Source organism: Ceratotherium simum, chromosome 29, assembly GCF_057802395.1.
Source record: "Ceratotherium simum simum isolate JZ-2026a chromosome 29, ASM5780239v1, whole genome shotgun sequence".
NCBI lineage: Eukaryota > Metazoa > Chordata > Mammalia > Perissodactyla > Rhinocerotidae > Ceratotherium > Ceratotherium simum.
Window position 1 is genome coordinate 21,684,985 of NC_141928.1, and position 18,947 is coordinate 21,703,931.

At 51.7% G+C, this 18,947-nt stretch overlaps 1 protein-coding gene across 3 annotated transcripts in view; it reads left to right on the plus strand.

The window, feature by feature from the left end:
* The window catches only part of AKNA (AT-hook transcription factor), a 56,996-nt gene that overhangs the window by 14,583 nt on the left and 23,466 nt on the right, over nucleotides 1–18,947 (plus strand). For all 3 annotated transcript variants that reach the window (XM_087419224.1, XM_087419223.1, XM_004423361.3), the window contains exons 3-9: nucleotides 3,121–4,172; nucleotides 5,859–5,933; nucleotides 11,418–11,574; nucleotides 12,306–12,460; nucleotides 15,568–15,627; nucleotides 17,640–17,767; nucleotides 18,279–18,486. In XM_087419224.1, the coding sequence (XP_087275350.1) occupies nucleotides 3,121–4,172; nucleotides 5,859–5,933; nucleotides 11,418–11,574; nucleotides 12,306–12,460; nucleotides 15,568–15,627; nucleotides 17,640–17,767; nucleotides 18,279–18,486 (1,835 nt within the window). The remainder of the gene's footprint in view (nucleotides 1–3,120; nucleotides 4,173–5,858; nucleotides 5,934–11,417; nucleotides 11,575–12,305; nucleotides 12,461–15,567; nucleotides 15,628–17,639; nucleotides 17,768–18,278; nucleotides 18,487–18,947) is intronic.

Genomic DNA, 18,947 nt, shown 5'->3' on the forward strand with positions numbered 1-18,947 from the left:
TATGATTAAAAAATTTGAAAGATTTAAATTACATAATTAATACTGTCCATTGCAGAAAAATCAGGAAATATAAGCAAAAAAGAGGAAAAATTAAAAATTAGTTATTGTCCAGATTACTCTTTTCCATATGCATTTCTACAAATGTGATATAAATATGGAACAGTATTCTACAAACTATCTTATCACCTGCTTTTCGTAACTTAATAGACATGACATTTTCCCAGTTCATCAAATGTTCCTCCACAAGTCACTCCTAATGCCTGCAGGGGAAGTCCTGGTGTGGGTATTCTGTCATTTGTTAGGGCCAGTCTCTTTCCCCTGGCCATTTAGTTAATTTTTAGTTTTTGTTGTTGTAAATAATGCAGAGATGAATGTTATTAGTACATCTTTGCACACTTGGTTTGATAAGATGCTTGGTAATGTAAATTGCTTGGTCTAGGGTGTATGCCCATTTTAAAATTTTTAAAACTCCCAATTAGCCAACGGGAATGTTGGCATGCCTTGTTTTCTGAAATAACTGTTCCCTTTGTGTCAAGACCAACTTAGATTAAATTCCTACTTTGGCTTGGCTGCTGCCGTGTCCTGTGCCCTTCCTGTGTGCCCTTCTCCTTTCTGAATCTTGGTTTCCCCATCTGTGAAACGGGAGTAATGACACCATTGAGAATATAAGAGTTTGTATGTGGTGCCTGTTGCAGTTGGAACGTGAATGAATCGCCCCGTCTTAGGATTCTGTGAATCAGGCAGGCCCCATGTGGATGGCAGAGAAGCCATAGGCTGATAGTGGATCGTGTCATTACCCCAAGGTTCCTCATGCCAGGTCTGCTTAAAGTGGGCTTTGCCCACAGCTACCCGCTCAGGAGACGTTTCCGAGCTCTCCCTCAGGGAATGGTGGCTGGGACGCGCTGGGATGAAAGGGCAGGGTATCTCCTCCTGAGGTCACATGGTAACCCCCTGCTGTGATATAACAGCTGCTGCCGTGTCCTGTGCCCTTCCTGTGTGCCAGGTGTAGGGCTGGGCAGAGCACAGGCCACGTGTCTTTTCATTCTCACCACCCTCTGCCAGATAGGAGCTACCAGCCTCCAGTCGGAGTAAAGGCTGCAGAGAGGTCGGCTACTTGCTCATGGCCCCCAGTGAGGGATCCCAGGAGCCATGATTGGACCAGGGCTCCCTGGCTCCAAAGCCCGCTCTCTTCACCCCACTGCATGACTCCTAGCGGCAGAGACTAACTGGCCTGCATGGCTGGGACCGAGGTTCTAGGTCCAGGACCACTCTGAATCACTGCGTGATCTTTGGCAAGTTACTTAACCTCTCTGGGCTTCAAATGTGCCACTGTAAACAAGAGCAGCTTGCTGAAGGAGATTTTAAGGACCTGAAGGATGTGGAGGTGCCAAGGGTAGGGGAAAGAGCTCGGGGGAGCAGAGGGTGACGCAAGGGTTATGACAAAGGTGCATGTGGCCAGAGCAGAGTCTGTGCTTGGTGATATCCAGACTATGTCTCATGAAACTTTGGATCTATCCCAGAGGCTGACACACGGTCTAGGACAGAGTAGGTGCTCGATAAACATTGACTGCATGGATGATGCATAGATGGATGGATGCATGGGTGGGTGGGTGATGGGTAGGTGAGTGGCTGGATGGTTAGGTAGATGGATAGATGGGTGGGTGGGTGATGGGTAGGTGAGTGGCTAGATGGATAGGTAGATGGATACATGGGTGGGTGGATGATGGGAGGGTGAGTGGCGGGATGGTTAGGTAGATGGATAGAGGGGGGGGTGGGTGTTGGGTGGGTGAGTGGCTGGATGGATAGGTAGATGGATAGATGGGTGGGTGGGTGATGGATTGGTGAGTGGTGGGTGGAAGGTAGATGGATAGGTGAGTGGTGGGTGATAGATGGGTGAGTGGGTGGGTGGATAGGTAGACGGATGGATGACTGAAAGAATGGAGGGTTGGATCAATGGGTGAGTGGGTGATGGACGGGTGAGTGTGTAGATGGGTAGGTGAAAGAATGGGTGGATGGATGGAGGAATATTTCTTGGGCACCTACTATGTAATAATTACAACACTATCCATTTTCTGGGAGCTTTGCGCACCTTATTGGTCTCCCTTCCTCCCTTCCTTCTCTCCATCCAGTCAACAAATATTGAGCACCTGCTCTGCAAATACAATAGTAAACAAAACCAGATGGTATCCTTGCCCTCATGGAGCTTACAGTGTAGTGGGGGAGGAAAATATTAACGAAAAAATCACGTAAATAAATGGAAAACGTCAGCTGTGATAAGTATTTCAAAGTAGAGGTGTTCAGTCCTATGAAAGCCTATAAAATGGAGAATTTGACCTACTTGGGGAGATCTGAGAAGACTTCCTTGATAAAGTCAAGGTTGAGCTAATGCCTGAGGGGCAAATAGGAGTTAACTAGGCAAAGGGAGGGAAAGAAGATCTTGGCAGAGGGATTAACATGTGCAAAGGCCCCGTGGTGGCAGAGAACGTGGCATGGCTAGAGCAGGGAGAGACTGAGGGGGACCATGGAGGGAGATGGATCAGGAGAGCTAATGGGGGCCAGAGGCAGGGACCTTAGGACCATATTAAAGACACAGCTCTATCTTGGGAACAACAGGAATATATTGATGAGTTTTCAGATGGGAGATGAGGAGGAGGGTTGAGGAGATGACTAGGTGGCTACTGCAGTAGTCCAGGCAAGAGAGGATACTGGCTTGGGCAAAGGTGTTGGTGGTGAACTTTCGAGCGATAGATGAATTTGAGAGCTCTATAGGAGGTAATCCTGACACGACCAGGTGACAGATTGGATTACGGGGGTTGAGAGGAGAGAGATGGCAAAGATGCCCCCCAGGTTTGTGTCTTGTGTGACTGGATGGGATGGTGTTGCCATTTACTGAGACGGGGCACACTGGGGGACAACCAGATTTGGGGTTTGGGTTTGGAGGACCTTTGAGACCACTGGAGAAGGTGTTAGGTGAGTACTTGGCCATATGGGGAGCTCACTGGGATCCTCGCCATCACCACATGATGAGGAATTGAAAGCCCAGAGGAGTGAGGTGACGTAGGCAACGTCACACAGAGAGTCCAGACCTGGTATATGCTAAGCAATGACCTGTCTTTCCAGAGTTCGAAGCAGAGGATGTGGACAGCCCAGAAAGTTCCAACTTGCCTGTCAACTGGCTCCCCCAGCAGGATCCTCAACCGGACATGACTGAAGAGGAGCCTGATGAGCCGCTGGGAGACGCTGAGGTCGAGGAAGCTGGAGAGAGCTCCCCAAGGTTGGAGTATGAGACTGGTCTCAGCTCCGGGGGCAATGGAAACACCAGCCCCGTGGCTCTGGGGTGGGGTGTGGCCTCTGGCCAACAAGCCAGTGGAGACAAACTTCCAGAACATTCTGAGGTCAACCCAACTGTTGATCTCTGCTCTGCAAGGTCCTGGAGCAGTGGGACCATGAGCCTTGACCACCCCAGTGACAGCCTTGATTCTACCTGGGAAGGAGAGACCAGTGTCCCCCAGCCCCCTGCCCTGGCAGAAACCTTACCACAGAGACCCAGCCACCACCTCCTGGACGCGGACAACAGAACTGGAGGAAGCGTTGCTTTGGCAACCCCCCCGGAGTTCCAGGACTCCTCCACACCCCCAGCCCACAGCCTCCAGCGTCCTGCAGGTGGATGGAGGAGAGAACCTGCCAGCCTCTCCTGCCCTCAGCCCGGGGACCAAGCCTGGAAGCCAACCCGGACAGCACCAAAGCCGCTGCCATCCCGATTCACGGGCTCCATCAGCCCCCTGAATTCTCCGCCTAGGCCAGCCCGGCAGGACAGGCCACCACCCAGGCAGAGAGCCACTCTGGCTGGCCACTCCTCTTCTGATACCCCCAAGTACGGCCGGGGGCGGCTGAACTACCCGCTCCCTGATTTCTCCAAGGTGGGACCCCGGGTGAGGTTCCCCAAAGATGAGAGCTACCGCCCCCCCAAGTCCAGGAGCCACAGCATGGAGCCTCAGGGCCCTGCCAGGCCGCTGGTCTTCAAGTCCCCTGCCGAGATCGTGCGGGAGGTGCTATTGAGCAGCGGAGAAGCCTGCCTGGGAAAGGACGCACCTCCTACCCACCCCATCACCAGAGTACCGCAAGAATTTCAGACACCTGAACAAGCCACCAAGCTGGTCCATCAACTCCAGGTAAGCCGGACTCATTTCTGAAGGCATGTCACCAAGGCTCCTGTTGGTCTGGAGGCCCAGGAGCCCCTGCTGGTGGACGGAGAGTTGTACCCCAGGCCCTTTGCTCACAAAGAGCAATGACTGCACTTATGCTGCAAGAGTAGTCTGTATTTGTTTGTTTTTAACTTCTGCTATGAAAAAATTCAAAACTTATGCAGGAGAGGAAATAGTATAATGAACTCCCTGTACCCGTCACCCAGCCCCTGCAACCCTTTTCATCTATGGCCTCACCCCTTCCCCTACTCACCCTACTGGAGTATTTTGAAGCCAATTTCAGGCATCAAAGCATTTTACCCAAAAATATTTTAGCATATACATCTAAAAATAAGGATTCTATCTTAAACATAACCACAATATCATTATCTTACTTAAAAGTTAATGCCTACTCCTTAATATTGTCCAATATCCAGTCAGTGTTCAGGTCTCCCATGTGTCTCATAAATGGTTTGTTTGTTTCAGTTTGTTTGAATCAGGGTCCAAACACAGCTCGTATATTGCATTCAGCCAGTATGTCTTTCAAGTCTCCCACCCCCCGCCGACCTTTTCTGCGCATTTTTTTTCAAATCTCTTTCTTCGTTGTAATTTATTTGTTGAGGAAACCAGTTCTGTCCTATAGAGTTTCCCACATTCTGGACCTTGCGACGCACCCTCTGATGTCTCTTGATACATTCCCTTGTCCTTTCTTTCTCCTGTATATTGTCGGTTCAGGCTAGAATCTATTTCCCCTCTAGACCATGAGCGCCGTGCGGGTAGGGATGTTTTGGCAAGAGCATGTCACAGGTGGGCCCTTCGGGAAGGATGGGATGCCTGCTGGTCCCTCATTTGTGATGCTAGTGGCCACTGCTGGTCGTTGCCTTGGTCCAGTCCTTCATTTGGGGTGACAAAGTGGCAGTATTGAAATGGCATCATTCCTTCTGCATTTATTTGCTGGAAATCTTCTATAAAGTAAAACTTTCTCTCGTCAAGTATTTGGTTACCCAGGTCTTGTTCTCACGGGAAAGACAGGAGAAATGCTGGATTCTGTCCTTCTCATTATCAGTTTTCAGAACAACGTGTCAGTTCCCTAGCATCTTTCAGAGGTGACCAATGACATTTGTGTTCGCTATTCCCCTGCAATGACTTGTTTTGATGAAGCCCTTCAGTTTTGTGTAAGGGAAGTAGTGACTCTGAGTCAATGCAACTCTGATTTTCAAGTCTTCTATTTTCCTACCAAGGGATCCTTGGATGATTCATCCCATCAGGCATTAAAAAACACTTATGAAGCACATAGTACTGAAGCCCTGGGAATAGGGCAGTGAGGAAGGCAGATGTGGGCCTTAGCCCTCTGAACTGACAGACGGGCAGGGAATTGGGACAAATAAGCAGGCAGTTGTGACTGGGGTCATGCATCAAGGTAAAGCAGCCAGAGGCCCTCGTCCCTGACTTATTGTTGGGGACGGTGGAGGAGCTGACCTGCCGCCTCTGACACTCCAGAATTTGGCCACGGGGGTCTGTACTGCATGTGAGTCTGAAGGGGTCTGCTCGGCACCCACCAGTGAGCTCTTTTACTCTGCGGAACCCAAAGCCCCCTTTAGAGGGCGGGTTCCCTGCAAGGGGTCTCCCAGCGAGGAGCCTGGCATGTGACCGCGTTGCCGTTCCTCTCCACAGGAAGACTACCGCAAGCTCCTCACCAAGTACGCTGAGGCCGAGAACACCATCGACCAGCTGCGCCTCGGGGCCAAGGTACAAGCTGGGGCGGGGTGGACGTGTGGGCCCAGGCCCCGCAGAGGTGACAGTCCCATCGTCTTTGAGAGGGGCCACTGCCTCCTGCCTCCTGGGACCCTGGGGACACTGGAACCCAGTCCTCATTCTACCACAAAGTCTCTCTGTGACCTCAGGCAGTGACCTTGCCCTCTTTGGGCTCAGTCTCCTTTTCCGTTGATGAGCTTTGACGTCCTTGAATCCTAGAATCCAGGATGCCCAGTAATCTCACCAGAAGCTCTCTCCTTCTAGAAGAGCTCTGGGGTAAGACCACCTGGGCTCGACTCCTGGCTCCATTACTGACCCGCTGTGTGACCTTGAGGAAGTTACTTGGGCTCTCTGAGCCTCAAGGGAGTAGCCCAGAATTTCTGCTCAGCTCCTGGTGCTTGTTTCCTGGGCCTGATCCTTCCTGGGTCTCCCCTTTGTCTTTCTCCCTCCCTGCTGTCTCACCCCTGGCCTGGATGCCCAGTGTGTGGCAGGAGGAGTGTGGAGGGGAAATCCATCTACCCCCATCTTGCCCAGCCCCCACCCTGACTTGAGAGAAGGCTGTGAATTCGACACTGGGGACCTTCCCCTTTTCTGGGGTGAGGCAGGAAGTGGGGCCCATCACAGCCCCTTGTGGCTTCCTGCTTCCCCCTACCCCTCTCTTGCCCCATCAGGCAGCAGTGTAGGAGGGCGGATGGGAGCTGAGGTGCAGAGATGCAGACCCTGCTTCTCGCTCAGCCCCCTCAAGGGTCCCCACAGCGAGGCCTGCCCCTGTGATGCTCCAGGACCCCTCCCCCACCACAGTGCTGCTCTCCATCCGCCATCTAGAGGCTTCCTCGAAGTGTGGGCGGAGGCAGCCGTGGTGAGAAGAGGAGAAAACGGAAGGGGCCCTGTGCTGGGAGCAGGAGTCGTCCTGTGTCCCCACACTTGCCTCATGACAGCCGGGTCCCTTCCCATCCTGGCCTCCTCGGCACATCTGTAAAAGGGAGTTAATCACACCTTCCTCCTGGGGCCACTGGCTCCCCCTGATGTCTCAAGGCTCCTTCCAGCTCTCTGCTCTGCTGAGCCAGGTTCAGGGACGGAAGGGACAGGGAGACTTAGGGAGGACAGAGGGGGTTTGGTGAGGTCTCCTCCCCGGGGAAACCACATTCTCATGGCTGCAGACTCCTAGAAGGTCCGAGGAGAAAGCAACTGGTCATCAGGTGGAAACCCTCAGCTCCTACATCTAACAGACTGGGGAGCTGGGACCACCGGAGGGGCCGAGGCTGCCAAAGGTCGTGGTCAGGGGCAGAGGCTCGGAGCATCTCCTCCCTCCCCCCTTTCCTTCCTTCCTCCTTTACTCATTTAACGGGATGAGTCAGTATATGGAAAGCATGTACCTGCACCTGGCGAGTACTCCCTAAGGGTATATGATTATTATGAATAATATTAATATGAAGGTGTTCATTGGTGCCCATGTGTGCCAGGCACAGTGCGGGCACCGGCAGAGGTGGACAGAGTGTGCTGCCTCCTCTAATGGGCACTCCCCTGACCCAGTGGGGACTCAGGGCCTCCCATGTGTGGTCACCCTGGCCTGGCTGGTGACCCAGACCCCTATGTGTGTGAGGGGGGCACGGGAGGGAAGATGGTCACCCACTTCCGCTTTCTGGGAAAAGACTCCTTGGCCAGTGGATTCTTTTCAGTCGAAGGGTGAGCACAGGTCAGCTGGATTCTTCTGGAAGCAGGACTATACTCCCCGCCCCGACCTCCCCTCAAGCACCCCCCCACCCCACCCCACCCCGGCAATCTCACAGCCACCTTGGGGGAACAGTATAGGCAGGGCTCACTGTTGTAACGCACTGAGGAGGACACGGAGCCCAAGTAGGGAGGGGACTCACCGTGGTCCCACGGGGCCTGGGGGAGCTGGGCTTCCAGCCGGCTTCCCACTCTGTCCAGGGCTCTGTAGACTTGATCCCCCGAAGGCTGTTGTCCCCGGACCCTCAGGCCGGGACCGGCGCTGGGTGAGCAGCAATGGGTGGGCTCCAGGGGCAGAAGACTGGCATTTGCTGAACAGTGAACTGGTGCCAGGCCCCAGGCTGAGTGCCCCACCAGGGTCACCTCGGTGAAGCCTCTTCACAAGAGGAAACTGAGGCTCAGCTGGGTGGAGTGGTTGCTTAACACCCCCCAGCTGGCAGGGGATTAAACCCACGTCCGCCTGAGTCCAGAGGGGGCGCTCTTTTCCCCATGCCTGGTGAGCCGGCCAGCCCTGGCTCTGGGTCTGTGGCAGAGGCATAGGGATAGGCGGAATGAGGGTGTTACAGTGATAACAACAATAGTAATACATGCTATTTAGACCACTGTCCTAAGTAATTTACCCTTGGGGAAACTGAGGCATAGAGAGGTTCAGTAATTTGCCCAAGATCACCCAACAAGGAGGTGCCGGAGCTGAGGTTTGAGCCCAGCAATCTGGCTCCAAAGCCCACTATTGACACCACACTCTCCAGCAGAACGGACTGGATAATCGCCAGGTCCGCAGTGGGGAGGCTGACCAGGGCATCCCCGGGGCCTGGCCTGGGAGCACCGCTGGATCCAGAGCCTGGGAGTGGGGCAGGACCAGGGAGCCTGGCTGCAGGGCTGGGAGCCTGGGCTGGTCAGGAGTCGAGCCTGGCTCTGTTCTCTACAGCCAGTGTCTGACGAGAGTTTATGGTGATCTCATGCATTGGCTGCTGCGTTCCACCTCCCCCCAGCCCCTGTCCCCCGTCTCAGCTGGAGGGGGATCTGGAGGGGCAGAGTAGACCAGAAACTACCCCAGAAAGAATCGGGGGAGGACATAACACTGCCTTTCCTAAAGTGTGCTTTCTGATGGCCACTGGTTGGTCCAGAAGCCCCTGGAGCCCCTGGGGGTGGGCGTGGGGAGGTTTGTGTGTTCAGAGGAGGCGAGGAACACTTCCTGTTCTCCCAGCTCCCTCCCCTCCCTGCCCCATTCATACAGTCCATTAGCATTTTAAAGGCTGTGAGAAACCCATCTGTGCAGTGAATAGTCACTTAACCCAGTGTTTCCCACAGTCCCTGGCCCACCTCTCACAGAGTCCTGATTAACCCCCCAAGGGAGCTAATCCAGGCTCAGGGAGCACTGGGGCACATCTGGCTTGCAGGCGCCCAGGAGTCCTGGACTGGGTCCCGGCTGTGTCCTGGGAGACAGCTCAGTGGTTGCCCGCACCCACCCCCAGCTCCCAGCTTCCTGGGCATCTGCACAGGCCTTTGACCCCTCTGCTTCAAGCTCCTCTGATCCTTGAAACAGGGCCTGTGCTGGGAGCTGCTGGTTCCTGTGGTTCCCTAGGTTGGGCCTTGGTGGGCTGGGCCTGAGGCTGGGGGAGTGGCAGGGTGGGGTAGGGGGACAAATGCAGGAGGGCTGGGCCTCCCCCTGGGATCTGGGTTACCTCGGGAGGAGAGGGGTGCTGGTGGGCAAGCCCCCACAGGCCAGTCTGAGCAGATGGCCAAGGAGATTATTAAAATCCAGCTTTGTTCTCATCAGAGGCTGGGCCTGAAAGAGGGGGAGGCAGTGGGGGCCAAGCCACGTGGGCCATTGTCTCTTTCTTTGGAGTAGATTTTTCTGCCATAGCCAGGACGTGAAGAGCAGCTTAAGCAGGGAGAGGCTGCCTGCCTGGGGGTCAGGGAGCTGCATCCACCAGACCCACCCTCAACAGCCCACTCCTGACCTTGGGGCAGCAGGGGCAGTAAGATAAGCTAGCTGACGTTATGAGGAGCAGGGGCACTGAGGCGAGGCACCACAGGGGACTGGATTTTCCAGGGACCTGCCTCTATGATGGCCGCGTAAATGACAATGGTGATGGTGATGGTGTTGATGATGGTGGTGGTGATGATGGTAATGGTGATGGTGATGATGGGGATAGGGATGGTGATAGAGATGATGGTGATGGTGATGGTGATGGTGATAATGGTAATGGTAATGGCGGTGGTGATGATGGTGGTGGTGATGATGGTCATGGTGATGATGATGGTGATGGTGATGATGGGGATGGTGATGGTGGTGGTGGTGGTGATGATGATGATGATGGTGATGATGGGGATGGTGATGGTGGTGATGATGGTCATGGTGATGATGATGATGATGGGGAAGGGGATGATGGTGATGGTGATGGTGTTGATGATGGTGGTGGTGATGATGGTAATGGTGATGGTGATGGTGGGGATAGGGATGGTGATAGAGATGATGGTGATGGTGACGGTGATAATGGTAATGGTAATGGCGGTGGTGATGATGGTGGTGGTGATGATGGTCATGGTGATGGTGATGATGGGGATGGTGATGGTGGTGGTGATGATGGTCATGGTGATGATGGTAATGGTGATGGTGATGGGGAAGGGGATGATGGTGATGGTGATGATGGTGATGATGATGATGGTAATGGTGATGGCGATGGTGGTAATGATGGTGATGATGAATGTGAGGGTGGTGGCTGCTGTTTATTGAGCACTCACTTTGTGCACAGAGAGGTTAGTTAAGTCAGCTGCTCCAGGACTCAAAGGTGGGCAGTGCAAGAGCCTGGACGTGAACATAGGCCCTGCAGAGCTCACACACTAAGCCAGGGATCAGCAGACTTTCTCTGTAGAGGACCAGATAGTGAATATTTTCAGCTTTGTGGGCCACACAGTCTCTATGGTAACCACTCACCTCTGCGTGAAAGCAGCCGCAGACAATACATAAACAAACGAGCATGGCTGTGTCCACTAAACTTTATTCACAAAAACAGACCGCAGTTTGCCAGCCCCTGCTCTAAACCACTGCACAGTACCTGGGTCTCCTCTAATTTTGAGCTTCAAATGGTCTTCCTTGGCCGTCTGCGCTGTTTACCGTATAAGATCCATCCTCAAATGATGGAGATCTGCTCCAACTGAGAGATTAGGTCATTCACTTGTTGGTTTACTCATCCATTTAAACAGCCCTTCATTGCTGTTATTATCAATATAATAATGATTACTGAAAATGTTCTTGTTAGTAATAAATATTAACTATTATATTATCATATAATGCATGCTATATATTAAATACTGTGTTAATTATATTATGATTATCTTATAAATTATAATACAAATATTATTAATAAAAATTATTAATATGGAACGCCATAGACTTTGGGGTCAAAGCAGGGTTGTAACCCCAGCGCAAGGATTTATCATCTGGAGATTTTGAGTAAGTGACAATCCTCTCTGAGTGTCAGTTCTCTCTTCTGTAAGATGGGGATGATGGTCCCTGCCCTGCCTCCCTTTCAGGACTGCCATCAAGAGAGAATGAAAGGACATGTAAACCCTTTGCCCAGTGTCTGGCCCCCACCCAAGGGCTCCACTAAAAGGTGGCGTTTATTATTATGAGGCGAGTTTGTTGAGTGCCTACGTGATGGTGTGAATGAAGGTGAGGCCTTTTGGGTGGGTTTGCCCCGACCCTGACTTGGCTCTGCTTGTACCTCCCCTCCCCGCCAGGTAAACTTGTACTCAGACCCACCCCAGCCCAGCCACAGCATCCATATGGGGACGATGCCCCAGGGGACCAAGGTCTTGTCCTTCACCATCCCACAGCCCCACTCTGTGGAGCGGTGGCCTGGCCCCGCCGAGGCCCCGCACGCTGCTGAAGTCTCAGGTGAGTCTGGGAGAGGAGACATGGCTGGAGGGCTCCTTCTGCCTGTGATGCTGCTCTGGGGACACTTTGTTCATCCTGGGGATGGCACTGGCCTCAGGCCGGGGGTGGGCAGGTGGGGGAGGGAGGCGAAGCCCCTGTCTGGGCCCTTTGACTTGAGGTCAGATGGAGGTGTGGCAGTGTCCCACTTTGAGCCAGAGCCGCCTGGGTGAAGCTCTGCCACTTAGCAGCTGGGTGATCTTGGGCAAGTTGCATAGCACAGAGCATCGTCACTGTGGAGCCATATGAGGGCCAGGCCCAGCCCCAAGCCTTGCCATCATGATCTCGGTTAATCCCCACGTCAGCCTGGTGAGGTACGCACGGGTGTTACCCCACTGACGGTTAAGACCAAGGCTCAGAGAGGTGAAGATATGCCGAAAGTCACACCACTACAAGGGAGAGGGGTGGGATTTGAACCCGCGACGTTCTGAGTGAGAGCCTGCATTATTGACTGGGAACCCGGAGGCCTGGCTTGGCTCCAGCCGTGTGATCCGGGACAGATCGGGCCCTTGTCTTCTCCCATAAATGGAGACGACGCTACCCAGCCCACTTCCCGGGCCCGTGTGAGGATGGCATGATGGTGTGATGACCGAGCTGCAGCTTGATGCTGGAAGGGCTGGTTTTGAGGTTCAGCATGTCTCTCAGCCCGGGAAGGGCTGTTCTTGGCTCCAATGGTCAGTGGTTGTGTATTCCAGGGTGGCCATCGGCTCGAGGAGACCTGAGCCCCTCCTCTCCCACCAGCGCACCCACCCCAGTGTGGCCTCCAGAGGACCTGGGCATCACCCAGGACCAGCCGTCAGTGGAGCCAACCCAGGCGCTGGCTTCTCAGGCCGGCCGGTTCCTGGCCAAGGTGAGCGGAACCCCAGCTCTGCCCAGTGAGACGTGACTCATCTGGAGAAAGCAGAGCCTCTGCTGGTGTGGATGGGGGGCTCTGCGAGGCCCACCTGTCACTCCGCAGCCAGAGGTGACCTGGGCATCTCGAGAAGGGGAGCCCCTCCCCTGGTGTCAGGGGCCACAGGGCCCCAGCTCCTCCTCGTCACCCCCTGCTGGGTAGAACTCTCCTTTGTGGCATTGCTTCTTATTAAACTCCCTCCAGTTGTGCTTACAAGTGTCTCCTGGTTCGCCCCCAGGGAGACCCTCAGCTTTCAGGATTCTGGAAGGATAATAGAACCTCCAGGCTACCTTTCCCTCTTCAGGGTAAATCATCCCACTTTCTTAGTTCATTTCATTACCGAAACCAATTCTCAGTCACCTCTCAAAGGGCCTGTATATTTTCATCAAACTGTCCAAATGACGGTTTGCTGGTCTGTTTATAACTATACACTTGGCCTTCTTCCAAAAGTGCTTTAAAGAGGCTTAGAAAATACACGCATTGTAACCACATTCTGAAAACGAAAGTGAGGAAACTGGGGCGAAGGGGAAGTAAAGGTGGAAAAAGAATAAAATGAACTTGGGGTGAAATGAGTAAACAAAACGTTCTTTTGGACTCCGAACATTTTACTAGATTCGTGTTTGGCTTTGAGTTTCCCAGTTGTCAATGCAAAAAGGGAAATGCAATAGTTAGATACGTCATCATGTCCATCAAACAAATTCCTTCAGAGAAACACCACCACTGTTTTCTTTTTTTCTTTTGGTAACAGCTTTGTTGAGATATAATTCACACACCGTACAATTCATTCATTTAAAGTTAATACTTCAGTGGGTTTTAGTATGTTCAGAGTCGTGCAGCCATCACCAGAGACAATTTTAGAACATTGTCATCACCCAGTTAGAAACCCCCTGTCCGTTAAGCAGTCACTCTCCACTCCCCTTCCCCCAGGCCCTGGCAGCTGCCATCTACTTTCTGTCTCTGTGGGTTTGCCTGTTCTGGACATTTCATATAAATGGATTTAGACAATATTTGTCCTTTTGTGTCTGGCTTCTTTCACTCAGCATAATGTTTTCAAGGCTCATCCGTGTAGCGGCATGAACAAGCACTCTGTTCCTTTTTACCAACACCATTCTGTGTCCTGTAACTGGAGAGACGTTTTTTCCCTTGTCCTGTGTGTTGTAAAGTAAAGCATCGTTAAGGCTGTCATGATGAGCAGGAGCTGGGACGCCAGCTGACCCCTAATGAGCCAGAACCACACTGTCCACTACAGGAGCCCCTGGTCACACGTGGCTAGGGAGTACTTGACGTGTGGCCAGTCCAAATTGAGATGTGTGGTAAGTCTAGGACCCATACCGGATTTCAAAGACTTAGTGCGACAAAAAGAATATAAAATATCGCATTAATAATTTTTTGTATTCATTATATGTCAAAATAATATTTTAGGTTGATAAAATTATTATTAAAATTAATTCATCTGTTCTTTCTGCATTTTTAATATGGCTACTAGAAAATTTTAAATTACATATGTAGCTTACATTACATTTCTATTTTATGTTATGTAAATTATATATTATAATATAATATCTATATTATATACATTTCTATATTATATTTTAGCACTGATCTACAGTTTTCCTAGAAATGATCCCCAAATCATCTTTTGTCTTTTTTTTCCTAATTAAAAATTTTTTTTTTTTTTTTGTGAAGAGATCAACCCGGTGCTAACATCTGCCAATCCTCCTCTTTTTTTTGCTGAGGAAGATTGGCCCTGGGCTAACATCTGTGCCCATCTTCCTCCACTTTATATGGGATGCCACCACAGCATGGCTTGCCAAGCAGTGCGTCGGTGCGTGCCCAGGATCTGAACCGGTGAACCCCGGGCCGCCGCAGCGGAGCGTGGGCACTTAACCGCTTGCACCACCAGGCTGGCCCCTAAAAATTTTTTATAAAGGTAATAGATGGCCACGGTAGAGACCCTCACACAGTACAAAGGGGATAGTCAGTGAAAATCTTTTCTCTCACCCTGGCCCTTCTGCTCCATGCAAAAATGTTCAGTGCACACACACACACGCGTTTATAGAACTGGTCACATAAGTATGTGTACTATACTGCACCTTGATTTTTTCTTTTTTTTTTTTTATGGTGAGGAAGATTAACCCTGAGTTGACATCCGATGCCAATCCTACTCTTTTTGCTGAGGAAGATCTGGCCCTGGGCTAACATTCCGTGCCCATCTTCCTCTACTTTATGTGGGACGCCGCCACAGCATGGCTTGACAAGCAGTGCATAGGTCCGAGCCTGGGATCCAAACCTGCGAACCCCAGGCTGCCGAAGCGGAGCACACGAACTTAACTGCTACGCCACTGGGCTGGCCCCTGTACTTTGACTTTTTTAATATTCCAAATTTGAATATTTATTTCTAGGCAGGCAATGAATTCACTTTGTTCAAATTTCAAAGGATACATAGAGTAGAAAACCCCCCTCCCATCCTTGTCCCCCTGCCACCCAGTTCTCCTCCCCAGAAGCAATCAATGTTTCAGTTTCCTGCATCCTTCTAGAGACAGCTTATAATACACAAGCAAATGTATTTATGTATTTCCATTTTTTATTCTCCATATATTTTATACAGATGGTAATATGCTATAAACACTGTCATGTACCCTGATTTGATGCTGAAAAGTAGGTCTTGGAGGCATTTATAAAGAACATACCCATATGCCTTCCTCTTCTTGATGGCTGCATACTGTTCCACAAATAGGCGTGTAGGTTGTTTCCCATCTCCCCCCGACCATGCTGCAATAAATATCCCTGCCTCAAAGGTCTTCATGCACATGAGTGAGTGCAAATTGCTGTGGATACATTCCTAGAGGTTCCACTTTGATTTCTCCCAAGGCTGCCATGGCCGAGGTCAGTGGTGGAGTCACTTTCTGGCACCTGCCTCTCTGTGCCTGGCAGAAAACCCACATCTGGCGGTGGGACCCAGCTCCTTGTGCCAAGCGTGAACGTGGCTGAGTGCGGGGGTCTGTAGGAGTCATCCTCTGGGGTCTGGATTAATGGGGCGTGTTTCCTCCCCTCCCAATGTCCAGGTGGAGTCCTTCGTGGGCCTGATGCGGGCAGGACGGCTGACGCCCCAGGACCAGCTCAAGGTACTGCCACTCTGGGAGAGGCCCTGGGAGCTGCAGACAGTGGCTCTGTCTCCCACAGCGGAGTCTCTGAAGCCTCGTTTGCTGCGAGACAGCCAGAGAATCCCAGACACAGTGTCTCCTTCTGGAACAAACAGCCCCTCTTAGCTTTCCACGGTAATGATCATTGTCGCACAGTAGTGCCCACTTGTTATGCGGTAGTGGTGTGCCAGGCACTGTGGTAAGCCCTTGATGTACTCTGTTTCATTTTGTCATCATCAGAACCCGGGGGCAGTTACAGTCATCGCCCCCATTTAACTGGGATGGAACTGAAGCCCAGAGAGGGATTTGGAGACCACATGGCTAGTAGGCGGCAGAGCTCAGACCCAGGTCTGTCTGAATCCCAAGTCCAGGGTCGTAATCACTGCCCTGCACAGCTTCCCACTGATTATCCTGCCTCCCAGTAACCAGAAGAAGGCCTTTTCTTTTTTTTAATTTTTTTATTATAAAAGTAATTGCCAAAAATTTGAAAACCAGAGGGAAAAGGGGGAGGAGACCCCTAATCTAGCCGTTATTGGCTTATTTCCTTTTGGACTTTGGTATTTCTAGATGACTACAGTCATATATAAAATCTAGGTTTCTAGTGCATCAGCCAGGGTCCCAGGAGGAGCAGATGGAGATCTGAGAGCTGAGAGTGTGGGAGTCAGTGGAGGGGCTGTGAGCAGGGGTGTTGGCAGCATTGGGGGCCCGATGGGACCAGGGAAGCCCAGGGACTAACACCTGCCCAGAGCTGTTCCCTCCCAGGTCTCTCTTCCCCAACCCCATGACCTCTTATATATGCCCCCTGCTGCACAGACCCCACGGGAAGCCAGGGGTCAGGGAGCCCAGTGATGCTGGAGGTACAGAGCAGGTTGGGGACAGGAGCTGAGGGAGGGCTCAGAGGGGCCAATGCAACACTCCTGGTTTGTAAAAAAATATTATGATATTTTTACTATGTTATTACTATGTTACTGATTACTATGTTATTATAGATATGTCACCTACATTTTCCGATTACAAAATGTGTGCTATGTATTATAGTATCTCACTGGGCAGATGATCAAGGACCTTGAAAATGAAAACCATTCTTTTTCTTCCCCTCTATCCTAATTCCCCCATATCCAGGGAGGTCGAGAGCTCTTGGAGGATCAAGCTTGACTGGGGACTAGACTCTAGTTTTCCTCGGACTCAGTCTGTTGTCTGCACAGAATGAGTGGGATGGGGATGGTTTTCAGCCAGGGGTAATGATCCCGCCTGCTGTAGTTTTAGCCACGTGTTGGCTGTCATCACCTTTACTCTGGGGACCTGGTGTAATCGTTAGGACCATGAGCTCTGGAGCCAGAGGACCTGGGTTCAAATCCTGGCTCTACAACTTACTCACTGTGTGACCTTCACCAACTTAAATAACCTCTCTGTGCCTCAGTTTCCTCCTCTTTAAATGAAGAGGATAAATTACCTCTCTCTTTAGGATCACGTTGAAGATTAAATGAATAATGCAAAGTGCTTTAGCACAGAGCCCCCATGCTCAGTAAATGTTATCATTATCAATAGTATGACAGTGATGATAATAACATCATCTGTCGTGATAGTCTATAAGGATTTGGGAAAAGAGTGGATAATGTTCCAAAATCCACAGTTTTGAAAATCAAGAATGAGGATCTGTAGTCTCTTCAGTACCTGGTCCTTATGGGGACATAGTGATAGCACATTTGACATTATGACCGTCATGGAACATGGGGGTTCTTGTGGGTCTACCCAGGAAGGACGGGTGCCCTCTGGAGCTGGGGCTGAGACTGTAGCTGTGCCTCTTCCTGGCTAGCCTGACGGCAGAGAGCTCGACCAGGGCAGGCTGGCTCCAGAGGGTCCCAACCCCAGCCTTCCAGGACCTCGGGGAAGACCCGGGGTGAGTCCCGTGGCCCCCCACCAGCTGTCTAGTCCATGCCTCTGCAGGGTTGGAGCCCACGGGGGCTGGGCACTCAAGTGTGCTCTGGTTTCAGGGCTTCCAGCGGCTAAAGGCTGCCCACGCAGCCCTGGAGGAGGGGTACCTGAAGGCCTGCAGGGAGCAGCATCTGGCCCAGCAGGCTGCTGGCTCCGAGGGGACACCTGGGAGATTTGATCCTGGCAGGTGCGTGCTGGGGAGGGTGGCCTGGGAGGACAGATGAGGCAGGCCCTAGGTTCCCTTGGTCACCAGGAAGGGCAGCCTCCGTCCTCATAATTTGTACACTAAGGGAACATAGAGAAATCCTATTCCAATTAGCAACCTATCCAAATGGGGGAATACTTGAAGGCTAAGATTTGTGTCCTTCTGGATTCACTGCCATGAGAAGTGACCTTGGAGATAAGAACTGAAACCCCTCCTTAGAGAATGGGGAAACTGAGGCCAGAAGGGGAAGGGATTCACTCAAGGTCCCACAGCCTGTTGGTGGCAGAGGAGGACTCAGGCCGAGGCCTCCTGATCCCCAGTGGCGTCCACTTTCATCTTGTTTGTTTCAAGTTCTCCACATAATGTAAGTGATGACGTCCAGTGGACCCTCCATGAGCGTTCTCTGGTGGCCCTGCTCTGAAGCGCAGCCTCCCAGACCCGCCTGATGAGGCTGCCGTCCCAGGCTCCCCGTGCCGATGTCTCCCCCTTCCAGGGAGCTGGAGGCGGAGATATTCCAGCTGGGAATTCGCCTGGAAGAGCTGAAGGACCACGTGGACCAGAACCAGCAGGAGCCTGAGCCAGCTGGGTCAGACTCGGCTCTGGACAGCCCCCCAGCCACGCCCTCCCCCCACCAGCCACCATGCCTGCCCTTTCCTTCTGGAAAAGCCCTCACGCCGGCCACCCAGACCCTCTGCCCTGAGGTACCTCTTTGCTCAACCATATTGACTGTTCCTTCCTTCATTCTTTTCTTCATTAATTGACTTCTTCACTACATAGTTATGAAGTGTGTGCCATATGCCAGGACCCATGACGCGTGGTGGGAATTCAGTGGGAAACAAACAAAGAAAATAGGTGACCTCTACCCTCTTGGAGTCTTCTGTCTAGTTGAACCGGTTACAGCGTTATTTAACTATAATTTTGGTCAGTGCTCTGAAGGAGAATTATGAGATTCTATAAGAGTAGGTAACAGGGTAACATAACTGAATTTACGGAGTCAGAAAAACTTTCCTTGAGGAAGTAATGTTTAAAGGAGATCTGAGGATGAGTAGGAATTAGTAGGTGCAGAAGAGGAAAAGCCATCCAGCAGGGAAAACAGCCTGTGCAAATGCCCTGTGGTTGGAGTATGGAAAGTGAGGGAGCAGTTGTCTGAGAGATGTGGCTC